The sequence below is a fragment of the Pteropus medius genome, unplaced genomic scaffold (genome assembly GCF_902729225.1).
Source record: "Pteropus medius unplaced genomic scaffold, Ma_sr-lr_union100, whole genome shotgun sequence".
Taxonomy (NCBI): Eukaryota; Metazoa; Chordata; class Mammalia; order Chiroptera; family Pteropodidae; genus Pteropus; species Pteropus medius.
In genome coordinates, this window is record NW_024350924.1 from 7,457,276 (window position 1) to 7,483,339 (window position 26,064).

At 50.4% G+C, this 26,064-nt stretch overlaps 1 protein-coding gene and 1 non-coding gene across 5 annotated transcripts in view; one reads left to right on the top strand and one right to left on the bottom strand.

The window, feature by feature from the left end:
- The window catches only part of IGSF3 (immunoglobulin superfamily member 3), an 87,661-nt gene extending 70,770 nt beyond the window's left edge, over positions 1-16,891 (bottom strand). For all 4 annotated transcript variants that reach the window (XM_039841303.1, XM_039841302.1, XM_039841301.1 and 1 more), the window contains exon 1: positions 16,225-16,891. In XM_039841303.1, coding sequence (XP_039697237.1) covers positions 16,225-16,267 — 43 coding nt within the window. In that variant the 5' untranslated portion in view covers positions 16,268-16,891. The remainder of the gene's footprint in view (positions 1-16,224) is intronic.
- Positions 16,892-21,508: 4,617 nt separating this feature from the next.
- On the top strand, positions 21,509-21,627 carry LOC120585348 (5S ribosomal RNA). The gene has a single exon (XR_005648312.1). It is a non-coding gene; the product is annotated as a 5S ribosomal RNA (ribosomal RNA).
- The last annotated feature ends 4,437 nt before the right edge of the window (positions 21,628-26,064 follow it).

Sequence of the window (26,064 nt, forward strand, 5' to 3'; positions counted from 1 at the left end):
CAGCTACCGTTTACTGAGCATTTATCTATGGCAGGCGAGATGCAAGGCGCTCGCATCACGGCCCCATCGATGCTCACGGGAACCCGGGGGGCTCCCATTATTTCACAGACGAGGAAATGAGAGCTCAGAGTAGTTACACAGCTTGCCCCAAATCTTTCTGCTGGCTCAACAATAAATGCTTAGTGACTGGCAGACAGATGGATGGATGACTGGAAGGACAGATGGACAAAGGCAAGGCCGGCCTGACAGATGGCTCCACTGTCCTCCTGCTCCCGGGACTAGACTTGGCCCTTCTAGGGCTGTCAGAGGAAGCAGGGAGAGCAGTGGGCAAAATCGGGTCGCCTTGAACAGAACGGCATCAACAAATATTTACGGCAGCTCTATTTTGTTGAAGATAAAAACACCTACTTCTAACTGGACAAAGAAATGGTCCCTCCCTGTCTCTACATTTTCAAATGCATGAAGAAAAGCCCCGGGGTGGCCAAGGGCAGTTGGGTTCGCCCCACGTCTGAGGGGCTTCTTCTGGGTGTTCACGGAGCCAAGTTTTCAAGGAGAGAGAAACAGGACATGCCGGGCGTCACAGGCCGAGCAGGAGAGGCGCCCCCCGCAGGCCTGTTCCTTGAGTCTGACTCGGCTTTGTTCAAAGCGAAGATCAGATTTGGCGCCTGCACTTTTACCCGCTGCCTGACAGAAACCAGATGCCAAGTGCCTCCCTGCCCTGCGACGGGGCCTCTGCCCTTAGGAAAATAATGTGAGTCAGCCAGGCAAAAAGCACCCAGCACCACAACAAAGAGAGAGCAGCACACTCCAAGCGCCAGGCGCTGACTCCTGAGCCTTTAAGGAAAGGCTGACTTTGAATCTTTTGAAAGTAGAAGAGATCAAAAAAGATAAGCTTTGCACCTCATTCTTAGTCTGGTCTGGAGGTCTGGAACTTTTTCCTGAAGCTCTACTTTTAGCTGGATGGTTGAGAAGCTCGAGCTGGTCACCAGGGGACACCAGCCACACATTCCCCTCTGCAAGCCACTTGACATTCTGGTGACCCATGGAGAGAACAGCCACCTCACTGGTACAGCCCATGAACGGGAGGACCTCTTCCCTGGGGAGAAGCGAAAGGGAGAAAGACGTAAACCCAGCCTCCAAAAACATCAAAAGCCCAGAGGTAGAACGAATCGGCCGGCAAGCTCCAGCCCGTTCACTCAGACCCTGAGCGAACTGAATCAGAAGTCAGTGGAAAACTGCAGCCTGACGTCCACACGTCTGCTGGATCCTACGCAAACAGCAGTCAGCAGCGCCACCTGCTAGGGCTTCAGACCCCGCTTCCACAGGGATTTCCTGGCTAAAGGTGGATGGATCCACATCGGATGCGGCAAGGATGGCCCTCTCCCCTTACAGCCACGCCCCCGGCCCCTGGCCCCGGCCCCCAGTGTGTGACGGCACAGGAAGAAGAGATGAAGGGATACTCACCGGGCTCGCAGCTGCCTGGCCAGGAGATGACACCTGCCACTTCCTCTATTTCACTGGTTAACGCTAGGCACGTGGCCCCTACCGAACTGCGAGGGAGGTAGGAAAATCAGGAGTGTGTTCCTAGCTAGTGAGCGCTTGTCACATCACCTTACGCCCTGACCTCTCTTCCCAAGGACCAGCCCATGGCTTCAGGTAAATTCAAGGTCACGATACTTAGACCTTCCATCATTACCTCAAAACCGCAATGGCAAAAACCACACAGCATCTTCCTAAAACCAATTCCCTCTTCCAAATTTCATTTTACGTCCTTTCCCAAGTCACCACACTCATCTTCTAGCCTTCCCCCTTCCACAATATTCCATCAACACCTCTTTAGACAGCTAACTTACTGCTCTACAAGTGTCCTTTGATAATGTCTCTCATTTCCCACTGCTTTCAACCCAGATCTTACCCCCTACAACTGAATCATTCCAGGCACTTAAACTGGTCACTTGCCTCTTCCTTTCTACCCTTCCAAACGACCTGGCACATGGCTGCCTAACCTTCCCTCCCAGGGGGCTACTTTCTTAGTTCCCGCCCTGCTGAAGGGCCCACAATGCTTCCCCACTGCATAAACCAGGGGTCACCTCCTAAGCCTGCGACGTGCAGACCTCTAGAATCTGCCTGTGGAATGAGTCAGGACGTAATCTCACTGTGTCCTGACAAGGCCACGTCCACGCCTGTCTCTACAGGTCCGCTCACGCCATCCACTCCTTCTACGCGAACCCTGACCCTAGCTCAGGACCCGTTCCAAACGCGACGTCCCCACTCGAGACCTTTACCTCTCTCCTTTCTGGCTTACCGCAGGGCGAAGCACTGGCTCTGACTCACGGGCCTTCTGATGATGATCTGAACTGTACTGTTTTATATGCACAGATCCTACGTCCTGCCCCGTTGAACGAGGGTCTCGTATAGATTGCCCTTCATTGTGAGTAGTAGAAAACGCCAACTCAACTGGCTGGGACGGCGAGGGGAGAAAGCGTGGAGCTTGGCCCGCTCCGTCTTCAGTGGCTCTGTCATCCAGGACCCAGGTTCTTCTCATCTCTTCCCCTCTGTTGGCCTCCACGGACTTGCTTTCCTCATGGTGACAAGACAGCTGCCTCACTGCCAAGAATCTAGTGGAAGGAGGCATCCCCTCTGTGTTTCTTTTGAAGAGAGAAGACATCTTTCCCAGAATCTTCCCAGAAGACTCCTCCTCATACCTCACTGATCAAAACTGTGTCACACGCCCATGTCTAAATTACAGGCCTCCAGGACTGGCTCAGAGCAATCGGCTTTTAACTCGGAGCCGGAAGTGGGGTCATCTTTCTCTGAGTGGGTGGGGGAGGGGAAGCATAGCATTCAAACCAAGTCATGGTTCTGCCCTTAAGAAGAGAAAAGAACGGGTATTGCATAGGCAACCGACAGTGTCTGCTGCAGGCAGAAAACCCATGTCACATACTTGTGTTTTCCCTACCTTGCCATCCCCATGCTGTGCTGGCACCTAGGAATGCTCATCAAATAGCTATGGAATTGAGCTAAAACCAGAAATTACCCTGTGGCTGTGAGAAAATAGTGAGCATCATAATAGAGTGGCACAACTGCACATTTGTGCTTAGAAACTGGACAGAGCCATGCAATCCAAGCAGATGCGAAAAGCACTCAGCCCAGGAGGAGTGGGAGGCCCGGCCCCGGCCCCAGGCTGGACCTACTCCCAGTTCCACAGACAGGGAGCAGGACCCAGGCCAGCGTGCTGGGCAGCTCCCCACAGGACCCAGCTGGGCCTTCTCCTCAGATCAACTCTTGCCTGCACTGTAGGCCAGTGGTCTACATCCAGCCCAGAGCCGGCAGGCACAACGGAGGCGCACAAGCGAGGCCTGTCGGCGCCTAGCATGTCACGGAGCACGTCGTGGGCACACGCGAGTCTGTGGAAGAGGAAAACCTGGACCCGTGAGGTCTGGGCTGTAAAGACAGGTGCTCCCGTCGCTCGGGACTGAAGAGCTGGCTCATCGGTCTCCCCTCTTTCCCCTTCGGGCCCCCTGCTCCGGTCTTTGCCCTCCATCTCAGCTTTCCAGCACACGTCCCCAGGTTCTGTGGGCAGCACTGCAGACCCAAACATACAGGCTTCCGCCGTGGCTGGGACACGCGGCAAGAACTGCTGAACACGAGGCTCTCCAGTCCCACCGATGCCCTATGTCCACAGCACAGGTCCACAGGCTTTAGCAATTTGAAGTTCTGGGTTTCTTTTCCTGACACGGTGGCTGGCGTTTCTGTGGCGAAGGAAAATTCTTAGATGCAGCCTCTCTTTAAGAGCTTCAACGATTACGACGTGTATTCGACACTCGAGACGTATTGACTGACTGAGCGGTTGTCATTAGGTTGAGCCATTCGACACCGCTGATACTCCACTGTTTTCGACCTACAAATATGGCCACGTCATCCACGTCAACCTAGTATTTACTCTATGCCAAGCGACAGGGTAAGGAGGGGCTTGGGATACCAGGAGCCACCACGCAGTCGTGATCCTTGTCCCGGTGGAACTTAAGAGTCCAGCGCGTTAAATCATTAATTAGAAAGCAATCTCGATTTAAAAAAAAAAAGAAAGAAAAGAAACATACAATCTATCTTCACTGTTGTAATTCATTGTATGTGCATTTATTTGTGCGCTGCTTGGCCTCTTTGCCAGCCTACGAACTATACACAAGGACGACCGACGGCTGTCTCCTCTACAGAACAGCGGCCAAGCACGCGGCAGAGCCCATTAGGCACCTGTTACACTTAGCAATTCCTGTTACAACAGACAAGTGCAGGTGCTGGAAACCCTGGCAGAGTGAGCTAACGGATCGTGGGGGGAACGGATCAGGAGCTTCCCTAACTTGGAAACTTCTGACATCGCTGAATTAGGAACTCGCAAACCAGGTCTCCGTGCCGCCGATGAGCTTCCAGCAGCACGTACACGCGGGGTTTCACGGGACTCTTTAAAAATCTTAAGAGAACAGACCGTTTCTAAACAATCTAGTATTTCAGAAACACCACTTAAATAAACAATTGGGCTAATCACAAATCATTCTTATTTCTCCCCTAAAGTGGGGTCCCCAAAGACCTTCGTGAGATGCTCTATTAGCCTAGTCTGAGTGACAGTATTTACTTAAGAGCAGTAACAGTGAAGTTCTTGAAAAATATTGTACAGCTCAGACATTTTACGAATTCGAACTCATCTTCCTCATTAGTCTGCATTGTCAGGGGTTTTACCTATTAAGAGAAAGTACTGAAGGCTGCTTTTGTAATAGCCACTAAATTCTTTTTTGCAGGACACTTCTGTAGCAAGAACCTAAGCGAACGCCAGAAAGTGGCAGAAATACAAAACAAAGACAACTGGAAGAGCAACTGTAACCCAATTTAGTCTAATAAATGACACATATATGAAGTCACATTCAAATTCTAAGCAAAGCACGTGAAAATTTTAGATCCTGCACTTCTGACTTTTTGATTGACCGTACAGAATTCAACAAAAAATGTCAGCAGGCCTCTTATCTACTTTGCAGCTTCTTCCCGAGAGCCAGCCCTGGACACAGCGACAGCCATCGGCGAGCCTGGACAGCACCTTCACGCGTTGGGCCTGTCATCATTCGCTGGTCACATTCACAGAGCGTCTTGAACTCTCTTGACATGGCAAACGATCAGCGGGCCCTGTCTCCACGCCAAAAACAAACGGAAACCTGTCACCGGCAAGGACACCCGGTCTCTCCAAAGGATGCCCAAGTCCCCATGCAGCCTCCTTTGCAGAACCTCGCCAATCTCTGGAGTGCAGGCAGGATGATCAGGGGCTAGTGCAGATTATGCTCGGAACGTCTTAAGAGATTAGTTACCTAAAACCCCCCACATGACTTCAGTCATCCCCGTTACCGATGACAGAGTAAAAGCCTACTTGATTAGAGCTGAACGCCTATACATTTGCAAAAGGAAAAACATGCAGAAGAAAACGAGAGCCAGATTTCTGACGGGCACAGCACCAGCTCCAGGATGTCAGGGGCTGCTGAATAAATTATGACAAGGAGGCGCATACAGTAATCATAAATTCACCATAAATACCACAGCCCTCAAGGCTCTCGTATTTACTTTCTCCCAAACCGTAGGCTGAATCTGGCCTTGTCCTCAAATGAGGCCTGGCTCTCCCCAAATTCCAAATATGGGAAATTACAGCTCTTCTGCGGTGGGGTTAAGGGTGGGAAAGCAAACGTTTGTACTGCATGGCGTTTTAATTGAAACAAAGGCAAAGTGCACCAGAGTCTCTTTCTCTTCCGTCGGGGCATTTCCCAGTCCTCCCTCCATCCTCCCCTGCATCCAGGCCCACAAAGTCTTTTCCTCGCGTCCAGAATAATTCCTCTTTAAAATCAGAGGACGATGCATGAGATCCACAAGATTCTTCCAAAATAAATTCAAGTCTGGAGGCCCAGAAGTTCTCGATCTACTTTCTCCCTTCCAGAAGCCCACTACTCTGGAGAAGTACTCAGAAGAGCTGGATTCATGGCGTGAGTATAGTGCGGATGCCTCTCTTCACAACCAGAGAGCTGCTGGGGGACACCAGCTCCAGGCGGTCACCCACTGACAGAGGGAAGGAGAAAGAGCTGGGCAGGGTGCTGCCTGTGGGCTTGTTTTTTCTGTAATGAAATATATACCAGAAGACTGACTGCAAAAAGGTCCAGCAAGCTATCTTTTGCACTGAAACATCAGAAGACATTAAGAAACTCTTCAGCAAATCATCTCTAAACGGTGTCAATAAAGGGTTGTCTGTTTTGGAGTGAGCCTGGAACGAATCTATCTGCACAATCACTCCTCTGATAAACTAATGGACGTGTCCATCTGGGAAGTGGAATTCCCAACAGGCCATCCATCTCCGCAGAAAACCAGAAAGGCCTCGAAGAAGTGCTGTTTGTGGGAAGAAGGACGGCCCTGGGCAGAGGCTCCCAGGAGCAGTTTGGGGGCTAGAGCAACCCCCACTATGCACGGTCTACAAGCCACAGACTGGGGGACGTGGAGAAGGGAGATGCAGACAAGTGCAGACTGGTGCCTTCTCAAGAGTTAACCCCAGCCCAGGGGAGGGCGGCTGGCAAGGCACAGACCTGGAAGAGCCTGTACCCCACTGAGCTGGCAGAGCGGCTTCTGGAAAACAGGGCCCAATGCTGGTGAGGGCCCTGCGCTGTCCCAGCCTCCCCTCCCACGGCTTCCTGAGAAGAGTCGCGTAGGGCATCAGGGAGGCCAAGTACAAGGGCCAGCACCACACCCTGACATAAGGGTCCGTGGGAGAAAGCGTCTCTTATCTGATGGGAAGAATGGGACTGTGCTAGTTCTCATTTGTTCTGGCTTCCTAGAAACTCACAGCTCAGTACGAAATGCCCAGTTCCCACAGGCAGACAATATCCCCCAGCAGTTAATAAGGACATTCCACATAGCCAGGGCTGGAGATATTTATATTTGCTATTTTTAGAAGAAAGAATTTGCCCTTGGGGGGGGTACCCCAATCTCCCCCTTCACGGATATGCATCTCTTACTGCTAAAGGGCCCTTCACCAGGGCTGCCCCTGGTATTTGTAACTCATGGCAGCTAAAGAGGAGCAGAGAACAAAACAGAAGAAAAGATGTTAAGTAATAATAAGAAAAAAGACCTACCTTAGGGAAAGAAAAGAGTTCTCTAACGCCAGTGCTTTTAATTAATCTATTTATTAAAGATTAAAAATACATATCAGGTGACTACTTAGAACATTCGTCGTGATTTCACCTTTTCCTCCCTGGTATGTGAGATAAGAGAACAATGCGTGCTTGTAGCAGGCACTCAAATATCCGTTCACTGAACGGACGAAAAAGTCTTCTTAGGAAAGTCTTTTAAGTAGATTCGCACGGAGGAGCGGTCTCTGGATGGTCAGACAGATGTTTAAGAGGGGTTGACTATGATACGTGAATCCAACAACCATCCCTCCGAAAGAGCGACTATTTTAAAAATCAGGTCTAAAGGTGAACCATCCAAGAAACCTATGCTGGCTCTAGGGGTTTTAAAGAAAGTCACACCTGTGAACCTGAGACGTAACCCAACCCTTTGAAATGATCATCTTTGTACAGCAATAGCTACTTCTGCAGGGCTAGAGAAAAAAATTCTCTTCCTTTGGGTTAAGGTCTCGAGTGTCTGGCAGCCAGCACCCTTGGGGAGAACTGGTTCAGCTCATTCTAAATGGAAGAATCATTTAGGGATTGAAAAGGCAGGAAAACTCTCATTTTTCTCCCTAGTCTATGAGCAAACAAAAACACTTAATTGAATTAGACACAAAACCCAGGATTTATGGTTGTCCTCTTAACAAGTTTTAAATAGGCCTCATTTTAATTCAGCATAGCTTCAAAATTATAACTAAAATAGTTGATAAAATATGTGTGTTTAATTTGTGAATTTATGGGTTTGGGGAGAAAATATTCAGAATAAACACATCAATTATTTTTATCAAATACATTAAAATTTAAGGGCAGTGTTTTTATTAAGACTCTTGCTCTTGATAAAGCAAGACAAAATTATTCCATTACATAGCTATTGAATGAGGCTCAGTACTCCCCAATGATTTCACAAATTACAGTTCCAACTAGCTATAAAATAACTAAATCAGTTCCGATATGGCCATAAAATTAAGCCTGAAAAAAAACGGTGAAGTAAATCACCCCTTTAAAATCAAATTGTTGAACAATGTGTCCTGTATGGTTCCATTTATGTCAGGAAAAAAAATCTATATTTGTGTGAGTATATGCATAGAAATTATAGAAAAGGTCTGGAAGACTATATATAAAATTACAAAGGACACATATCAGACTCAATAAGGGGTGTGGGGCAGATAGGGGAACTTTTACATTTTTACTTTCAATCTGTACTTTTTTTATTTTTTACAACAGAACTACAATCACCTGTTATCTCTGGCAACAAATTAAAATTCAAAAGAATAAAGCAAACAAATATACGCTGCCTTGTGAAAATGAAACCAATCTCTTGTCACCTTATTATACGTTTACCCTGAAGTACTGTATTTGCTGTTTTAAGCTATGACTTAATTCGAATCAAATCTTCAGTGAACACTAAGGCTTCCCGACATGGGTGTTATACCTAAGAAGTTAAGAAATTTCCTTTTTGGAAGTCTTTTTTAAAAAAAAGAGGGGCGGGGTGGTCAGCTGTACTTGGCCAGAACAGGATAGGAGTGGCCTGACCTGCAGCAATGGACGATCACTCAACTCAGGTCTCCTGTGCCTCCTCTTACTAAAAGTCCCTCCTTAGCAAAGTCAAAGTCCCCAGTGCAACCCTTCATGGGCAAACTCCACCTCGGTTGCCCTCGTTCGCCAAGCTTTCAAAGTAACACTTGGGATCCAAAAGCTGGCCACACCTCGGAGATTCCAAAACACCTGATCATGACACCGCCTGCCCTAGACTGCTAAGATATGGAGCTGATTGGTCAGGCTCTGTGTGTCTTCTGGTCATGAGCAACCCAGGGCATCAAATTTTGCTTTAGAGCTAGTCTACATCAAGTGTGAGTGATCAAACTGGTAGTTACATAGGAAAAACAGATTGCTACTACTTAATAAATGCTATCTGTCTGGGAGAGAAAAGATTTCAAATTTATGGGGCTCCTGGGGGAAGGGAAGTTAATAAAAAATGGTCCTTGAGAAGGAGCTTGGCAGCCCGCCTCATGACACAATACTCCAGAGTATGGGAAAATGGGTGTTACAAACGAAAGCCAGAATTAAATACACGAAAATAACACCAACCTACAGTTATCACGAGCATACTCTACACCAAAGAATCATAACCCACAAGTGGCATGAGATTCCTTTCCCGTTTTAATAAAGGGACGGCCTGGTGACCTGGAAGATGAGAAGAGAGGACACCAGTTTCATTGAGTTCACAGTTTTGTAAGAATGTCTTCGCCCTGACGATTTTTTGGTAGACGCACAAAAGCTCCTCCTCCTTCGTTAGAGAAACAAGGCCATCCACTTCCACTCCGCGTGCCCCCTCGAGGAACGCCTCCTGTGCTCCCACTGATCCTTCAAGGCACCCACTTATAGCTCTCTGGTATCTTCTATCTGTCTCTAGACCAAATACCCAGACCTCACGTCAACTGACCGCTCCAAGTGTCACCAAGCAGCACCCTCAGGCCCCCGGCCCACTGACACTGGGCTTCACCACCCTCGAGAAGCCTTCTCGAAGCAGTCCCATGCGCCCACGTGTCCTCCGGCCCACGACTCCGCCAGGACCTCACTCTCCTATTACTCAAGGAATGCCTAACATTTAGGTCTTCCAGAAAGCCTTTCCCAAACGGCCATCCCTCATCCCTCATCCCTCATCCCTCATCCTTCTCCTGGACAGAGAACCCCCTCACTCCTCCCGTTGATCTGCAAACAAGATCACCCAGACCTTGCCTCTCCTTCCACAATAGACGCCCACGGTCAGAAAGCACGTGATATCGACATCTTCCTGGCCATTTGCCTGGCCTTAGATTGTCATCTCCTAGAGGGGAGGGACAGGGTTGTGTTCAGCAAAGCCTGAGTCCCCTGCGTGATGGGGAATAGGGTTATTGGGGTGAATTTAATTAGAGGGATAAAACGGGGCTCGGCAGAAACTTTGTTTCGACCGTCAGTCTTATAAAGCCTATTATAAAGCTTTTTAAAGTACATCTGACCACTTTTCAGCCTGGGTAGAGTTAATATAATTTAATCTTTGATTTAGGATCTTGCAGTGCCCTGAGGCTCATCATTCTCTTCTGCTACTATAATTACAGATGTGGAATATGTAGAGACTGGGCTGCCAGTGGCCTGGAAGCTAATTTCTAGGATAAATCCTTGCTACACATCCTGTGATTTGTGCCTTTCTGAAAGTGGAGTTCAAAAAAAAAAAAAATCCCACTTAACTAAGGATTCCAGTTAAGGGAGGTCCATCGCCATGGTCTCTGTCAAGGGCCTGCCACTGTGGCCCTGTATTAGTCACTTAATAAAGGGTTCTTGATGAGGGAATTTGGCAACATGTGATTTTGTACAAATATAAGCTTGATTTTGATGGCAACCACTCATTTCTTTGAAAATCAGGGGACATTCACACACAAATTTCCTAAATTTCCTTTAAGTAAAAACCAACCCTTTACAAGAAATAGCTATGCTCACTTTGAAGCAGCAAAGAAACAGGTGTCCAATCATGGCAAATGAGGGACTCCCAAAGGAACCTAAAAATATGAATCGAGGAGCCATAACTCAGAAGCACGAGGCCAGGGACCATGGACCAGTGGAGGCCAGCATCTGGAGCCACTTCATCCAGCTCCCTGGACAGGGAAAGTGGTCTGCCTGGGCACCAAATTCCAAACTCAACACAATCTAAGCCAATTAATTACATGTCTGCATCGTCCCTCATGAATTGGTCCCTAAAACCACTGAGTCATCTCTCCAATCTCTAAAGGGCCACTCTCCCCTTACTGTGACTGCTGACGCCTCTGCATTATCAGGACTCTGGAGAGAGAATGCCCTCTCCATCCAAACCCTGCCATTTCTCAAAGCCCAGCCCAAGTCCTCTCCCACAGTGTCTTCCCCATCAACTACCACCAACGACGAACTCTGAACTCCACAGGAGTCTGCGGATAAAATCTAGGAGTTGCAAAGAAAAAAAAAAAAATGAATTGGAAAGAGTGTTAAAATTTCTCTGATTATGAATGTAGGCAACCATCATGGTAGTCTCCAGAACTGTGACTTTGTCACGAGAGACAAGAGACACACTTTCATGTCACATCACAGTTGATGCAAATACCCCAAAATATCATTTTCACTCCTCCCTATGCCAAAATTATAATTGTTAGAACTGCTGTTAGATTTTGTTACTTGGCGAGTTATTAAAGAAGCGCACTACTATATCATAAATTTACTTACTATTTTGATGGCCTACATTTCAATACAATTGATTGCCTTCGTTATCCTGTGTATTTTTATTTATGCATTTTTAAATGTTATCCTCAGAAGGGGTGCACGGGCTTCACCGGACTGCCAGAAGGATTCTGGACCGCACAGAGAAAGTTCAGAACCCCTGTTTGGTGAAGTGAAGGTGTAAGCACTATAGCCAGATGAACCTGGATTCAAATCCAGATTCTGCCAATTTCTAGTTCTTCTCCTTTGAGCAAAATGATTTAAACTCCCTGAGCCTTGAACTTCCCCATTTCGACTTAGGGAGCCAATCCAGAAACAACGGCTACCTCGCGAAACCATCCGTTCATGGAAAGGGTAACTGAACACCCACTTGCTTCGTGCCAGGTGGAAGGCTGAGCTCCTAAGCTAATGAACAAGACAGCACTTTAGAGAGGAGGTCATGCTACACGAATTGTTTGGCAGTGACTGGCATTCTATGAGCATTCCATAAACCCCATAGCACCACTGCTAAAACCACACTTGGTGCTTGATGACATTCTGATTTTATGTTGCCTCCCACGTACAACTGTGGGTTCACCAAGCTTACATCCTCCCAACGTGGCTTCTTAGGGTACAAGGGCTGGGCCTCACTGAGGGGGCAGCAGCTTGTTAGACCGAAGAACACAGGATCTGGAACCAAATGGTCTTAGCTTCGAATCCCTGCTCTGCCACTTGCAAGCTCTGTGACTATGCCAGAGACTACTACCTGTCCCTCAAAGTCTGTTCTCTCCTTCCTCTATAGTAATGGAACCCCTCGATTTCAGCTGCGCACATGGACACTCAGAATTAAGGATAGTTCCCCGCCTCCCTTGCAGCAACGTATGGTCATGTGATCAAGTTCTAGCCAATGGGGATGTAAGCATAAGTGATGTGTGCAAGTTCCAGGAAGTGTCCTTAAATTAAAAGGGCCTGCCCTTCACCGGCGTTTTTATCCCAGCACAGCCATCTGGGACTAGGAGATGACCTTGGGAATGGAAGTTTGCACATGGAGCACCATTTCTAGCTAGTACAGTAGGGCGAGTTCTTTAATCTCCCTGGACCTCCATATCCCCATCTACAAAAAGGGGATAATACAAGCTACCTACCCGGCAAGCTTGTTCTAAGGACTTAGAGAGAGAGGGCTTGCTTCACAGTAAGGGCTAGAGTTAAAAGAGATGATATTACTATCACTATTGTTCTTCTCTGCTGCAATGAAAAATACTGGAAATTGGCACATCTTAACACAGCTCTGGGTACCCAGAGGTGGCCCAATGATTTGCACAGTTGAAAGGCACCCTGGCCACTCCAGAACCCCAGATAAGAACTCCCTTCTCTGGCATCCTTGTCGAATGGCCCCCAGGAGAGGAAAGTGTACTATCTCTGAGATAACTATTAGGACAGGGGTGTTTGTTCATCCATAAATCATGATCCTCATCTTCTTCCTGCAGAACCCTTCCCCTGACAGCCACCAAACGACCTCACTGCTCTACGTCCCCCTTCTTCTCTGCCTTTGATCACTGCGGTCCTGCCTCTACGCTCACTCCCACCAACACATCAAAGTTCCTTTCAATCTTTTTGGAAGCGCCTTCTGGCCTCTCGCCGAAGAAGGCTTCCCTAACTAACTGGGAAGTTAGCGGTCGCTTCCTGAGTCCCATCCTATCTCAAACTCTACAAATGAAATTCTCTCCCACCGCAGAACACAAACGATCGTTAGCAACGGACATGTTCTCCTGCATCGATCCAGTCCCGATCTCCTACATTTTTCACTGCTAACGTTTTTAAAGCTATTTCATCTTGTTTGCCACATCAGCACTGATGCGGGAGGCATAACTCTTCGTGGCGATGTGAAATCGAAATGTGCTTTATGTGCCTGACGCTCATCTTCATCTTTCCTGATGATTCCCTTCCTGTTCCTGCAGACACAAATCCTGTCCCGTCTCTCCCACATTGCTGTCATCTTTCCATGTCACTGTCACTCACGTAGGCTGCTCCCAGACACAGGCACAGCCACAACCACCTCCCCTCGCCGCAGGCCCTCTCTTACACACTCACCCCACATTCGCACTGGCCCCTGCGCTCACTCTCTCTCTCTCTCTCTCTCATCTTCTGCCCTCTGGCTCCACCCATTCCCAGTAGCGGAGACTTTACTATTCTCATGGCTTGACCAGGTCCAGGCTTACGATGCCTTAAGGCTTGGAACAAGGGTGGCTGTGGCAGCCAATGGCTCTCCAGTTGGGTGGGGGACCCCGAGGTGCAACAGGAAGAAACAAGACACAGTGGTCGCGAGGGCAGAAATCAGTACCCAGACAGGCAGAAAAGGAAGAACGTGATCCCAGAGATGGCAAAGGAGGAAGGCAGAAAGACCTAATGATGTCGAATGGTCACAGCATCTTGGATGTACCCTGCATACCAGCCCCCACATGCTGTCACGGGGTTTTCTAACTCAAACTGCCATTTCCAGAGGCTGGCGGCACCTGGGTCAGTCTCACTTTGCAGAACACTTAGCCTTACCCTGCTTTTTACAAACAAACTCACATGGGCATAAAACCTGGGGATTCTTTACCGTTTTAAATTCACATTACACATTAATTTGCAATACCCAGCAAGAATGCTGCCGCATAAATCAGATCACACCAGACCGCAAGCAGGAAATAAGACCCCAACGTAGGTTTTGGCCCCTCCCCAAACACCATCTGCTCTCCAAACAAAGTAGCAGCGAGGCCCCCTCCCCACCATGCTGAGAGCCGTCCAGGGATGAGAAGAGAGGGGGCTTCGCCAGCGGAGCTCAGAACACCAGGCAGAGATTACCATGCAAGTCCACAGTCCCAGAGCTTCCTGCTCTCACGCGTCTGGCCTGGCCTTCCGCCACCGTCCCTTCCATGCCACCTTGACACTCATTCTTCTCCGTGGCACCTGCTTATACATGAGGCTGGGAGTGAAGGGCAGATGACAGTGCCGGATGCCGGGGCCCAAGCTCCAAGCCACGGAGTGGCCCAGCGAGGGACCAGCAGGCAGGCAGCCTTACGTTTTACAGCACTTCCTGTCGGCAGAGGACAGGAGACACAAAAGGCACCAATGTCACATTTCCTTGTTTTCCCACTGGTGGTTCCTTCTGCCCTGGTCCCCACCCTACCAGTCAGGCCTCCTTCCGCCTTAGCCGCCCCACCGGCCCACAGCCAAACCTCCTGGAGGGCCTTCCTTGTTTGTCTTCTTGAATCCACATGAATCACTAATTACTGATTTCAATCCAGACACTAAGTGAATGAGAAACATGGTGTAACAAATACCAATACTTACGGCTGGCGAACAGAGCTACCTGCCTCCGTAAGTCGGCCTCAGCACACAGGAGACAGAGAGACACCTGGGCAGAAGACTACGCTTCCAGACCCGGTGTGCATGTGTGCTGGGGCGGGGAGGGCAGACACTAATGAACTCACGCCGGTTCCTTAACTTGGCTATACACTGGAGTCACCTGAGAGCTCTCTCCCAGAGAATCTGGTTTCATTGGTCTGGGGTTGCTGCCTGGATTTTTAAAGGCTCCCCCAGTGACTCTAACATGCACCCAAGTCTGAGAACCGCTGACTGAACACATTTATTGTGTTGTCAAGATGTTTAGAACACCTTATAGCCTTTCCCTGTCAAGACAGCCTTGGAGGTATCGTCCTGTTTTACTGAGATTCAGACATCAGTCCTGGTAAGGCTGAGACTGGAACTCAGGTCCTCGAATTCCAAAGTCCATTCTCTTTCCACCCCTCTGTGAACTCCTGCAGGGGTGTAGACAATGCATGAAAGCAATCTCCACTGCCAGCAGGTCACAAATTCCATGAATGCAAGACACCTAGATTTGGAGATGCAAACAGCATCGGCAGCAGTGATGACCTCTCCCGAATGCAAGGGACCCAGCCTCAGAGAGGACAGGGGGTGTGCTCATATGTGAGGTCTGACGCAATGGACAGACAGATCCTGGCCCGGGAGCTTGACCTAGACCCAAGATACCACACTTAAGTCGGTGCCCAGTGGCATGGAAAGTACTGTTGAATTTGAGAATGGACGAGTGTTGGGCAAGGGGGGGGCTCTTCATTGGGGAAAGAATCCTTAAGAGGGGTGTCAAGGGTTCGCCTCTGGGAGCCACAGTTTCTAGTTTCTCCATCCGCTCTAAGCATTCTGAGCTTCTGTGGGGAACACAAAACCCAATCCTAACACACCCCTAACAGGCAGCTTCTGTTCCTCTAGCCTCACGTCCAGAATAATGATGCAAGCTTCCTCGGTGAGGAGACACATGATGAGCGCCTTCAAACATTTTCTGTCTCCAAACTCCTCAGGAAGGGCAAAGCATCCCGTCAACCCCCTTTCCCAACCACGCCCACCTCCCCCTCAAGATAAAGCACCATCAACACTGAACCAACTTCCCCGACAGTCGGAATAATGTGCCACAACCGTCGGATTAGGAATTACTGTGGGCCACGCATCAAGTTGATAATACAAGGAAACACCTTACAATCCACACGGAGTCCCTAAACCACCAACGTGCAGGTAGGGGACCTTAGGACTGCGAGGCCTGGGACACACGCTTTAGGGACAGCAAATGCTCCTTCCTACAGACAAGGAACAATATTCCTCCTGGATCAGACACGGGTCTCTTGGTACTCTCTCCCAACCTGTGTCACACACCGGCTGCCTCCCGGTGTCTGTCCCTCGAAGCCCAGTGCTGATGGGAAGGAGCCACGAGGAATTCCAGGAACCGAGAGCGGGTTAAACTTTCCCATCGATCGCGCGGAGGAGCAGCAGCACTTACCCAGCACAGCCACACAGCTGAGCACCAGGAAAAAGCACTTCATGTCGGCAGCGGACCGAAGACACGGCACAGGGCGCTTCCACTGCTCCTGGCACTTAATCTCTCATCTCTAGCAATCCACTTAGACCTCCGGGGGACAGTTTTGGAAACAGAACTTAACTCGGAAAATAAGAATAGGTTCAAGAGAAGAGCTCAGCAGGAGGGAGTCCGCGGAGGGCAGCGGGCGGCATGGGTTAAACTCCCCTGTGCAAAGAAAGGGTCCAGAACGATTCTGCAGGAGCTCTAGGCTCCTGCGACATCATGTGCCTCGCGGTGTCCACTGGAATTGTAGATTGCGGTGGATTAATCCTCAAGGAAAAGAAGGGGAAAGTCTGAGGAAATCCTTTCATGCGCTGATTATACAGAAATGTCCTTGGCTTCCCGGTGAAGGTGTCTGCAATCTCCCTCGGTCGGATTCCCCAAAGGGAACGGGGCAGGTTTTGTCAAAACCTTTGAAAGCCACATCGCCCTGGCCGGCGTCGACCGTTTTTGCTTTCCTCATCAAAAAGTCGCTCCGCATCCATGCCGGCCGGTCACGGAGCCGCCCCCTGCCCCAGACCTGCTCGGACCACGCGAGGCAAGTTGGCGTTCGGCTCGTCCCGAGGCGGTCCCCAAGGCCGGCGGAGCCTGGAACAAACACAGCGGGGGTTCACCACGGGCCAGCGCCGCGCCGCGGGGCAGAGCGCGGCGGGGCGGGGCGGGGCGGGACTCCACTCCGCGCTCGCGGGCCCCGGACGCGACGGGCGCCCCTCGCGCCCCCGCCCCGGGCGAGCCGCTCCGTTCCCCTCCGCCTCAGTTTCCCCGCCCGGAGCACAGCGGCGGTGGGAAGCCGGGTCGCTCCCGCCACACTCCGGCCGGGCGCCTCCCCGCCGGGCACTCCCCGCGCCTGGCCCGGAGCCCGACGCGCCGGGCGGCCCCGCCCTCCGCGGGGGCCAGTGGGGCGCGGGCCCCGAGGTGGGGCCGCGGCTCCCGGGCCCGGCCCGGCCCCCGCCGCCGACGGGGGAGCGCGGCGCGCGCCGCGTCCCAGGTGGCCCCGCTATTGTTTCACCTTCCCGGGTGTTGGTTTTTCGCTGAGTGGCAAGAAAAGCGACGGAGGGAGAAGGGAGCCGGGGCGCCCTTCTCCGCGGCCGGGGCGCGCTTGCCGTGCGCCCGACCGGCCCGGGGAGGGTCCGGGGCCCGACCCCCGAGCGCAGCCGGCGCCCGGCCGCCGCCGCCGCCGCCCCGCCCCCGGCTCCGCTGCCCGCGCCGCCCGCGCCGCCCGCGCCCCTGACCTCACGGCCGCCTCTCCCCGCGCGCGTCCGACCGTCTGTCCGTCCGTCGGCCGCGGCGCACGCCTCGGGGGACGCACCGCCTCCTCCCTCTCCTCCCGCTACGGCACCAGCCGCGCTCGCGGCCCCTCCCGAGTCCCCGCCCCCTCCAGCCCCGGCCGCAGCACCCAGGCGGGCCCAGCGCGGGGCGGGGGCGGGGGCCTGGGCGAGAGGCACCGCCCCCGGGCCCGCCCCTCACCGCCGCCCCCAGGGACGCGCGGCGGGGCGCGGGGCGCCGGGCGCCGGGCGCGATGGCGGGGGCCTGTCCCCGGCCGGGGACGCGCTGGCGGGGGCCTGGCCCGGACCAGGGGCGCGCTGGCGGGAGCACTCCGGTGCCGCACCTGCGGGTGGCGCGGGCCACCCATCGACCTGGACGCAGCTAGCGTGCGGGCCGGCAGCCCGGAAAGTTAATCTGGGGTTCACATGCAGACTCTCCCCCGGCGGCCGGCTAGATGCACAAGCCCTTCCCAGAGCCCCAGCGAAGGACCACCGGCCATGCGGAGGGGGACGCAGGAGCGTCCTCTCGCCGCGAAACCAAAACAAAGCCCTCTGCAGTCGCCTTGAGTCTGTTTATATGCTGGAACCCCGTAGTGAGCTTCACTCCAGGAACAAATTTCCTACAAGTTGAGACCGAATTGGACTTTGGAAACAACCTGGGTTCTAAGCCCGGTGCCTCCACCACTTACTCCAGGCGGATCTCGGCCGCAGCACTCTGTGCCTCAGTTTCCTCATCTGTTATGTTACATGGGGGAAATAGCCCATACTTAATAAGGTTGTGTAAGATGTCCATGATACACTTGTAAAACATTTAGAAAGGCGCCTGCCACATCTTGAGTACTCAGTTAAATGCAAGCTATAATTATTTTATGAGGAGCAATCCCATCCAGGCAAGTGCTTTCTCATTCATTCAATGCTTATCCAGCACAAAGGTGCCGGGTAGGCACAGTCACAAGGACACCAAGGTAGAGCAGGGCAGTTCTGCTCTCCTGACCTTGCAGTTCAGTGGGAAGGCAATAAATCAGGCATGGCAAGAAAAGAACTGAGCCTTGAGGAAGCGCTGGCGAGGACCCTGGCCCGGTGTTGGGGCCCCTGGCCCGGTGTTGGGGAGCAGCCGCATGAGGAAGAGGGGCTGGGTCGGCCAGGAAGCTCCTCAGAGGAAGTGACAGGGAGGCAGAATCAAAGAATGAGGAGGCACCAGAGGAAGAGTGGAGAGAGAGGGAGTCACGCCCTGGAATGAGCTCCCAGAGGGGAGAGAGAGTGGCCCATTAGAGGACCAGAAAGCTCTGTTAGGCCCAAACTAGGCTGTAAGAAAATGGCAAGAAATGAGCAGAGAGGAAATCGGGTGCCAGAACCTGGAAGGCTTTGTATGGTGAGTTAAGGAGTTTGGACTTTAGCCCAGACAGGGCCTCGGCGAAGCGCCTGCAGGTTTTGATAAAACAGTACTGCTATCAGAAGTCCATTTTGGGAAGACCACTCTGGCCTAGGTGTGGAGGATGGATGGGAGGGGAGTTCTACAGGAGGCTGGGGGTGTTGCTGAAAGTCCAGCCAAGAGGAGATGGCGACCAGGCCCACAGAAGAGGCTACAGGGAGGGAGAGGAGTGAGCAGGCATCCTTGATGTGGGGAGGGAGGCTCCATGCAATGCAGATTGAGGGTGAGGAATGGGCCAGAAAAACCTGTTCAACCTCAACAGCTGAGATCACAATACAAAGCGTAAGGTTGGGTGGACTGAGTTTGAGATGCCCAAGGGGCATGCAAGTGAAGATGTCCAAAAAGCAATCAGGGTGGGGGCGGGGTGGAGTTCAGAACTCAGAAAGGGGCTCTGGGTTTGTAAGACCTTTTTCACCCTACTGGACAGTATGACGGTGAAAGGAGTTAGTGAAAGAATAGACTGATAATTCATATATATATATATATATATACACACATACATATATGTATACATATATATACATACATACATATATGTATACATATATATACATATATATACACACATATATATCTCCAGAATGCAGGGCAATGAAGAATATGCTATGGAGGATACGAAAATTACTAAAGGGACTTATTTGCCCCCACGCCTCTCCCTTGGCTGTAAATTCCTTGCTAGCAGGATTTGCCCTTAAATAATCATTTATTCCAAGTAACTTTTGGTATTGTGATATAGTAACTGCACTATAAATACTTCAATTAAATCGAATTGGATTAAGTATTTATCACATATGCCAAGTATTACATCAAAAATCTCCTCCTGTGTGTTAAATATTACCTCTTCCCCGCAAGACAACCCTGACTCTGACATCTCTCACTTTTTTCTCTCTGCTAGACTCATTTATTTATTGACCATCTACCATGCCAAGAAAAAGTCTCTGCTGTCATGGCACTCGCATTCTAGAGGGAAACAGACAATGAAACGGGTAAATCTCTAACGTAACGTGGCATGTGGTCTGTGGAAATTGGGATAAGGGAATCACGTGTGTATGGGCGTGGGGTGGGGAGGAGGATTCTGTTCTAGGCATGGTGGTCAGGGAAGGCCTCTCCCAGGCAGTGACATTTGAGCGGAGACCTGATTAGAGGGAGAGAGGGGGTCTTGGGGGGTCTCTAGAGGAAGGGCATTCCAAGGATAGGAACACCAAATGCAAAACCCCTTAATATGCTCAGCAACTTAAAGGCACGAGGTAGTGTGCCCGAAAGCCTGAGCGAGGAGAGGAAGGCCTGTTCTCAAAGAGGTCACAGAAGCCAAATTCTGTAGGACCTTACAGGCCCTGGGAGCAGTGTGGATGGCTCTGGCTGCAGAGGAAGGATGGAGCTCTGGTGGGTAGGAGTTGGGGAGGGGCACCAAGAAGCAGGTTGTCTCTGGTGAGAGGTGACCACGGCTAGGATTAAGGCAGTAGAGATGCGGGTTATGAGAAATGTGTGGGATCTGGAAGCATTTTGAAAGTATACTCAATGGAATTTTCTGGAGAATTGGATAAGGAGGGGGAAAGAAAGGAGACACGTGACACCTCAGCCTGCTTTGGAGCTCTCCGGCCCCGTGAAGCTGCCCAGCCTCTTCACCAAGACCAAACTTTCTAAGTGCTAACTGTACCCCGCCCCCCACCAACTGTCCTCCATCCTTGAACCCTGTGCTCAATTATATTTTCTCAGTTCTTTCTTCTCAACTTACCCAACCTCCTATCACCTTGACTTCTTGCACCCTTCTGGATGGTCTGCCAACCCTTGACATCCACCACCACCCAAGATATGTAATGACTGGCCCCCAGCATAGCATCGTTCTAATTTCCACATTGATGAAACATCTAAGATACTTGAATAACTGTGCTAACCATAGGGCGGGGACAGTAAAGCTCAATTAAGATAATGCCTCTGCCCTCCACACGCAGGAACAATTAAAAGAAGTAAGTGCTGAACAGCGGCATGACAGTGGCCCTTTCGGGAGGCCACCTGCAGGCAGAGAAAGAGCCATAAGAGAAGGAGACACATCAAAGGAGACAGTCCCCAGTCAGCCAGTGTCTGGTGAATTTCACAAATGCATCATCCCATCTGCTCTGTTCAAGTTGACTTTTGATTTTGATTGATATATCTGGTGCCTGGGTTGAACATCAGTAGCTTGCTTCACAATATCTTATGTTGGAATGCTAAAGCCTCTCCTGGACTGGCCTCAAATCAGGCGGCTATCTGGGAGGTTTTGGAAGACTCCTTAATCTTCTCCCCCAGGGAGTTAAACTCAGAAGCCTACAGAAGCCAGGCTGACCCATAGCTTCAGCAAACCATGGCCGTTGGGAATGAAGGTCCAGTGTTGCCTGATCTCACTTTTCAAGAAAAGCAGGAAGTTCAGATGTTCATTGAATTCATCCTAATTTTTTTTTCCCCCATTGGAAACTAGTGTTTAAAAACACATGAAACCCTATGGGAGACAACAACACAAAATTTATTTGTGGTCTACGGCCATGCCACCCTGAACACACCCGATCTCATCTGATCTCAGAAGCTAAGCAGGGTCGGGCCTGGTTAGTACTTGGATGGGAGACCACCCAGGAAGACCAGGTGCTGCAGGCGTTAAAAAAATATATTATTTGTGGATGAGATATATCCAGTGGTTCTATCGGTCCGAGATCTCCAGACCTACTGTAGCTGTATTCGAAGGCTAATTTAAAACCACGAGTGACATAAAGTTACCAAAAAAAGGTAGGGGAGGGGGGATCTTAGCCAGGTTCTCTGGAAGAAAGCTAGGGTGAGGCATTTTGGGCAGAGCCAGCCTGACACTTGGTGCTCAGGAGCACGGATGTTAATTGCTCTTACTGCACTTAGAAATGCCAAGTGGAAAGAGCAAAGCTCCCCACCCCGCAAAACAGCCGCTAAACAATCCTCCTGACAGCAAGCTTCCTTCCCGATGATTACGCTCCCACACAGGCGAGGATCCCCAGAGCCGAAGCCTACGAATAGCTTACACAGGATACCATCTGTCTTAAAAAAAAAAAAAAAAATCAAGTCGATTATTACACTGAGATCAGGTGGAGATGGGTAGGTGCCTAAGTTTTCCCCACAGGTGGGTGCTCAGAACCTGAGGGGCACCCTCATGTTGGATTGCCCCCCACCCCCACCCCCCTACCATGGACCTAGGAAGACATGTTAAATCCAGAGAGAGAAATAAGATTCTATTTAGCTACCACTCTCCTTCCCACACAACCCCCCAGAGCTGTGCTGGCTTATTCTCTGGCTGACGGAAAACAGAGAAGGATGCCTGGGTTTGCGTCCCAGTGACACGTAAACTCTGGTCAAGGTACTTCACCTCTCTCACCCTTGGATCCTCATTTGTAAACGGGGGTAGGTAACAGTAGCACCTGCCTCACAGTGAGGTGGTAAGGGTTAAATGAGCTGATCTGAAGAAAGAACTTAGCAAAATGCCCAGAACATAATACTCGGTACTCACTAGCTATTCGCTTCACTCACATGAACCGCATACTGTCTGAGGAGCAGAGAATCGGAGCCAGAAACTCTGGCTTTCGGTCCAGGCTCTGCTGCTTCTGCTGTCTTTTGACCTCTCCGGACCCAATTTTCTTCTTCTGTAAAATGACTGCGGTTTGACTAGCCAGGAGGTTCCAAACTGGCCGTACGTGAATTAATCCAGAAACATTAGAAATGCAGATTCCCAGGCCCTATCTGGAATTCTCGTTTCCAAACATCGGTGTGGCACTGGACGCGGGGGGGCTCTTGCGGCTCAAAATTTTGTGGTGGGTTTTCACAAATTCATGATCCCATCTGCTCTGTTCAAGTCGACTTCTGATTTTGATTGATAGGTCCCTCGACTATATAGCTCGTCGCCTGGATCAAAAGATTTAGAAGAACTCTGCTTTTGCACCAATATTCCATTCTGAAGTTAGTCCCGACTGTGGTCAAGAGGCCCCACTATCCTTCCCACTCCAGCCCTGAACCTTTCATTGCTCTCCATTCCTCTTTTCCAAAATCTCAGCAAATTCTCTTTTTTTTTTTTTTTTTTTTTTGACCCAACAGCAGACTTAGAACCTCTTCTGACACTCAGCTCTGGCTCACTGCCTGTGCTCCTCCATCCACGTGCCCTCTACGTTTGCTAAAGAATGGGCATAACCCAGAGCCTGTGGGTAGACAGGGATTTTGAGCTCAGGCTGAATGCCATGACGCCTGTCATGTTGGACTGGCTTCTGTGAGTTCGCTTGGCCAACCCCCAAACTCTCTCTCTCTCAACGTCCCAGGGCAGCTTTCAACCTGTTGTCCAGGTGGAGGATTCTTAAGAATTTGACTTGGCCTCTCTGGTGAAAAAGAAAAACATGCTAGTTTGATCCTAGAGCTTCTGCCCTCACACAGGAAAAGGCGTGTTGCCATAGATCTGGGATTCTAAGAATTCAAACGACCATGAGGCTTCTAGCAAAACAGAGCCTTCTGGATGTGAGCGTGCTCTTTCTGAGACATCTGCTACCCCACCGATCGCCAGGGCCGTCTGGCCGGATCCGGCTGGCATGTGGCCTCTTTCTGTGAAAGAGTGCAAAGACGTTGGCAACTATAACCCAAATGTACGTGAGCCTGGCTGATGGTTTCCACGAGTTCACTTAGAAGTTAATTATTTGGAACTCAGAACATATTTTTCCATAACAGTAATATAATAAATGGTGATCATGTTTCCAGGCTGACACACAAGTCTACTTAACCCTTAATATGCTTAAAATGCTATATATTTAAGAGGGAAAAGGCAGTAAACCAACAATACAGTTGAAACACTAGTGATTAAATTATACTGAAAAAATGACATCGGGGCAAGAATTTTTTTCCTTTGAAAAAAAAAATTAACAAATTCTCAGTTAGCATAAAGCATCGTTCTACATCCTGAGGTGCTGAAGAAAGCCAGCAAGCTTTCTCTCCTCATGGAGCTCGCATTCTGATTCTCTTTTTCTGTCTATTGTCTGACTTCCCCATGAGATTGTAAGCGGCCTGTGGGCCGGAATCCGGTCTGTCTTGTTCTCTAGTGTATACTCCACGCCTACAGAATGTCTAGCATTTGGGATGTGCTCGATATACATTTGATGAGTAAATAAATTGGGGAAACAGACAATAAACAAGGAAGCAAGTAATTATGCCACCCAATTTCAGATGGCGCTAAGTCTCACGAAGAAGATGTTATTCTTGACAGGGCAGTCGTGAAAGGCCACCGTGAAGAAACGATACTTGCGCGAAGGTCCGAATGAGGAATCGAGTCACAGAAGAAATGGGGGAAGAAGGACTGCTGCTTTTGGTCATCTTGGACCAGGAAATTTGGCCCCATGTCCCCACTGTCAACTGAAATACCAATAAGGGTAACTACGCTTATTATGTTCAAAGAAATAAAATTTGAACTTGAACATTTTCTCGGAGAAATCGAAACTGCGCCAAGATCTTGGGGAAGAGCTTTCCAGGGTCAGAGGGAAACGAGGCAGAGGCCCTGAGGCAGGAGTGAGCTCGGCATGTTTGAGAGGCAGAAAGTCCGTGTGGCGGGAGCAGAACGCAGGAGACAGATTGGGAGAGGGTGGCTTCAGAAAGCAAGGCGAAGGCCAGATCTTTTGGATCTTATGAGAATTTGGGTTTTCTTCCAAAATAAATGGGAGTCGAAGGAAGCCATTGGATAGGGCTTAGAACATCAGAGCGGCAGGACTTAAACTATATTTTTCAAAGGCCGATCTGACTGTCGTATAGGAAATAGGCTACGGAGAAACAACAATAGAAGCAAGGAGACGATTAGAGGTTATCGCAAGGCCGAGGGGAGAGGTAATGGAGGCTTAGGCTAGGGCGGTGGCAGTGGAGGCGGTGGGAAGTGTACTCGGGGCGTACTTTGCAGAGGGAGCTGGCAGTACTTCCTGTTGGCTCAGACATGGGGTGTAAGGAACAGGTCAGAATATCTCCCCACCCCAATGTACTCTGTGTGGCCCCGTTCTCCCCCGCCTGACGTGGTCTCTATGCCCCTCTCAGCAGACAATTCCTTAACTGGCACTTTCGGCCCCATCCTTTTTTCTGAGTTTTACACCGATAAAGCCAACCGCCTCTTGAAATGTCACCAGACCTTAGGTTGAACATGCCCAACACTCAGCTCCATATTTTTCTCTCTAAACGATTTTTTCCTCCTCAATTTCCTATCTCAGTTAACGGGTTCGCTTTGCACTCAATCCTAGAAGCCAGAGCCTTTGGATTCATTCTGGACGTCTCACTTCCCACATCCAGTCGGTCCCTGGGGCTGCCAATTCTACCTCCGGGACGTCTTTCGACGCTTTCTGTTTTCATGGCTCTGCCCTAGCTCAGGCTTCGTTACCTCTTTCCAGGCTATCGGTGTGGTTCCCCACGTGCTCACCCAGGTGGCGGGCTCCCCCCCTTCCCATCTGCCCTTCTGAAGTGTACTCTCAAGAGCAAATGTGACCCCTCTGGAGCTGCCAGTGGCTTACAGAAGATTCAAACTCCTTCCAGGGGGTTAAAAGCATCACCCCCCACCCCGGCGCCCGTCACTCTCGATGTTTCTCCAACGTTCTATGCTCTCGATTCTTCCCGCTTTGATCTGGTCTCATCCAGTTGCCCATGGTTTCCTGAACATGCCTTTATACACGCTGTTCTTCTGCCAGGTCTGCCTCTTCTCCATCTACTACCCATGGACTTGGCGAACTCCCACCCTCCTTGTAGGAGCGACCGAAGCATCAGCTTTTCTGTGAAGCGCCCCTCTTCTCCCTCCCCTGCCTGCCTCCTCCGGCCATCAAGCTAATCATCTGTGAAAGCTCTATACTTAGACCTCTAGGGTAATGCTTTCTCACTGATTCGGGTAATTAGTTTACGTGTATGTTTTACCCGGTGAGTTCCCCGAGGTCAGACTGCCTGATACAGCTGCCTTCTGCTCCCCGCACTGTAACTGTACCTGGTACCTAGCAGGCACGCCGCTAAAGCTTGACGGAGAGAATGAAGGTGTGGTTAAGTGAACAAACACCTGGACTCCACCCTCAAGCCCAC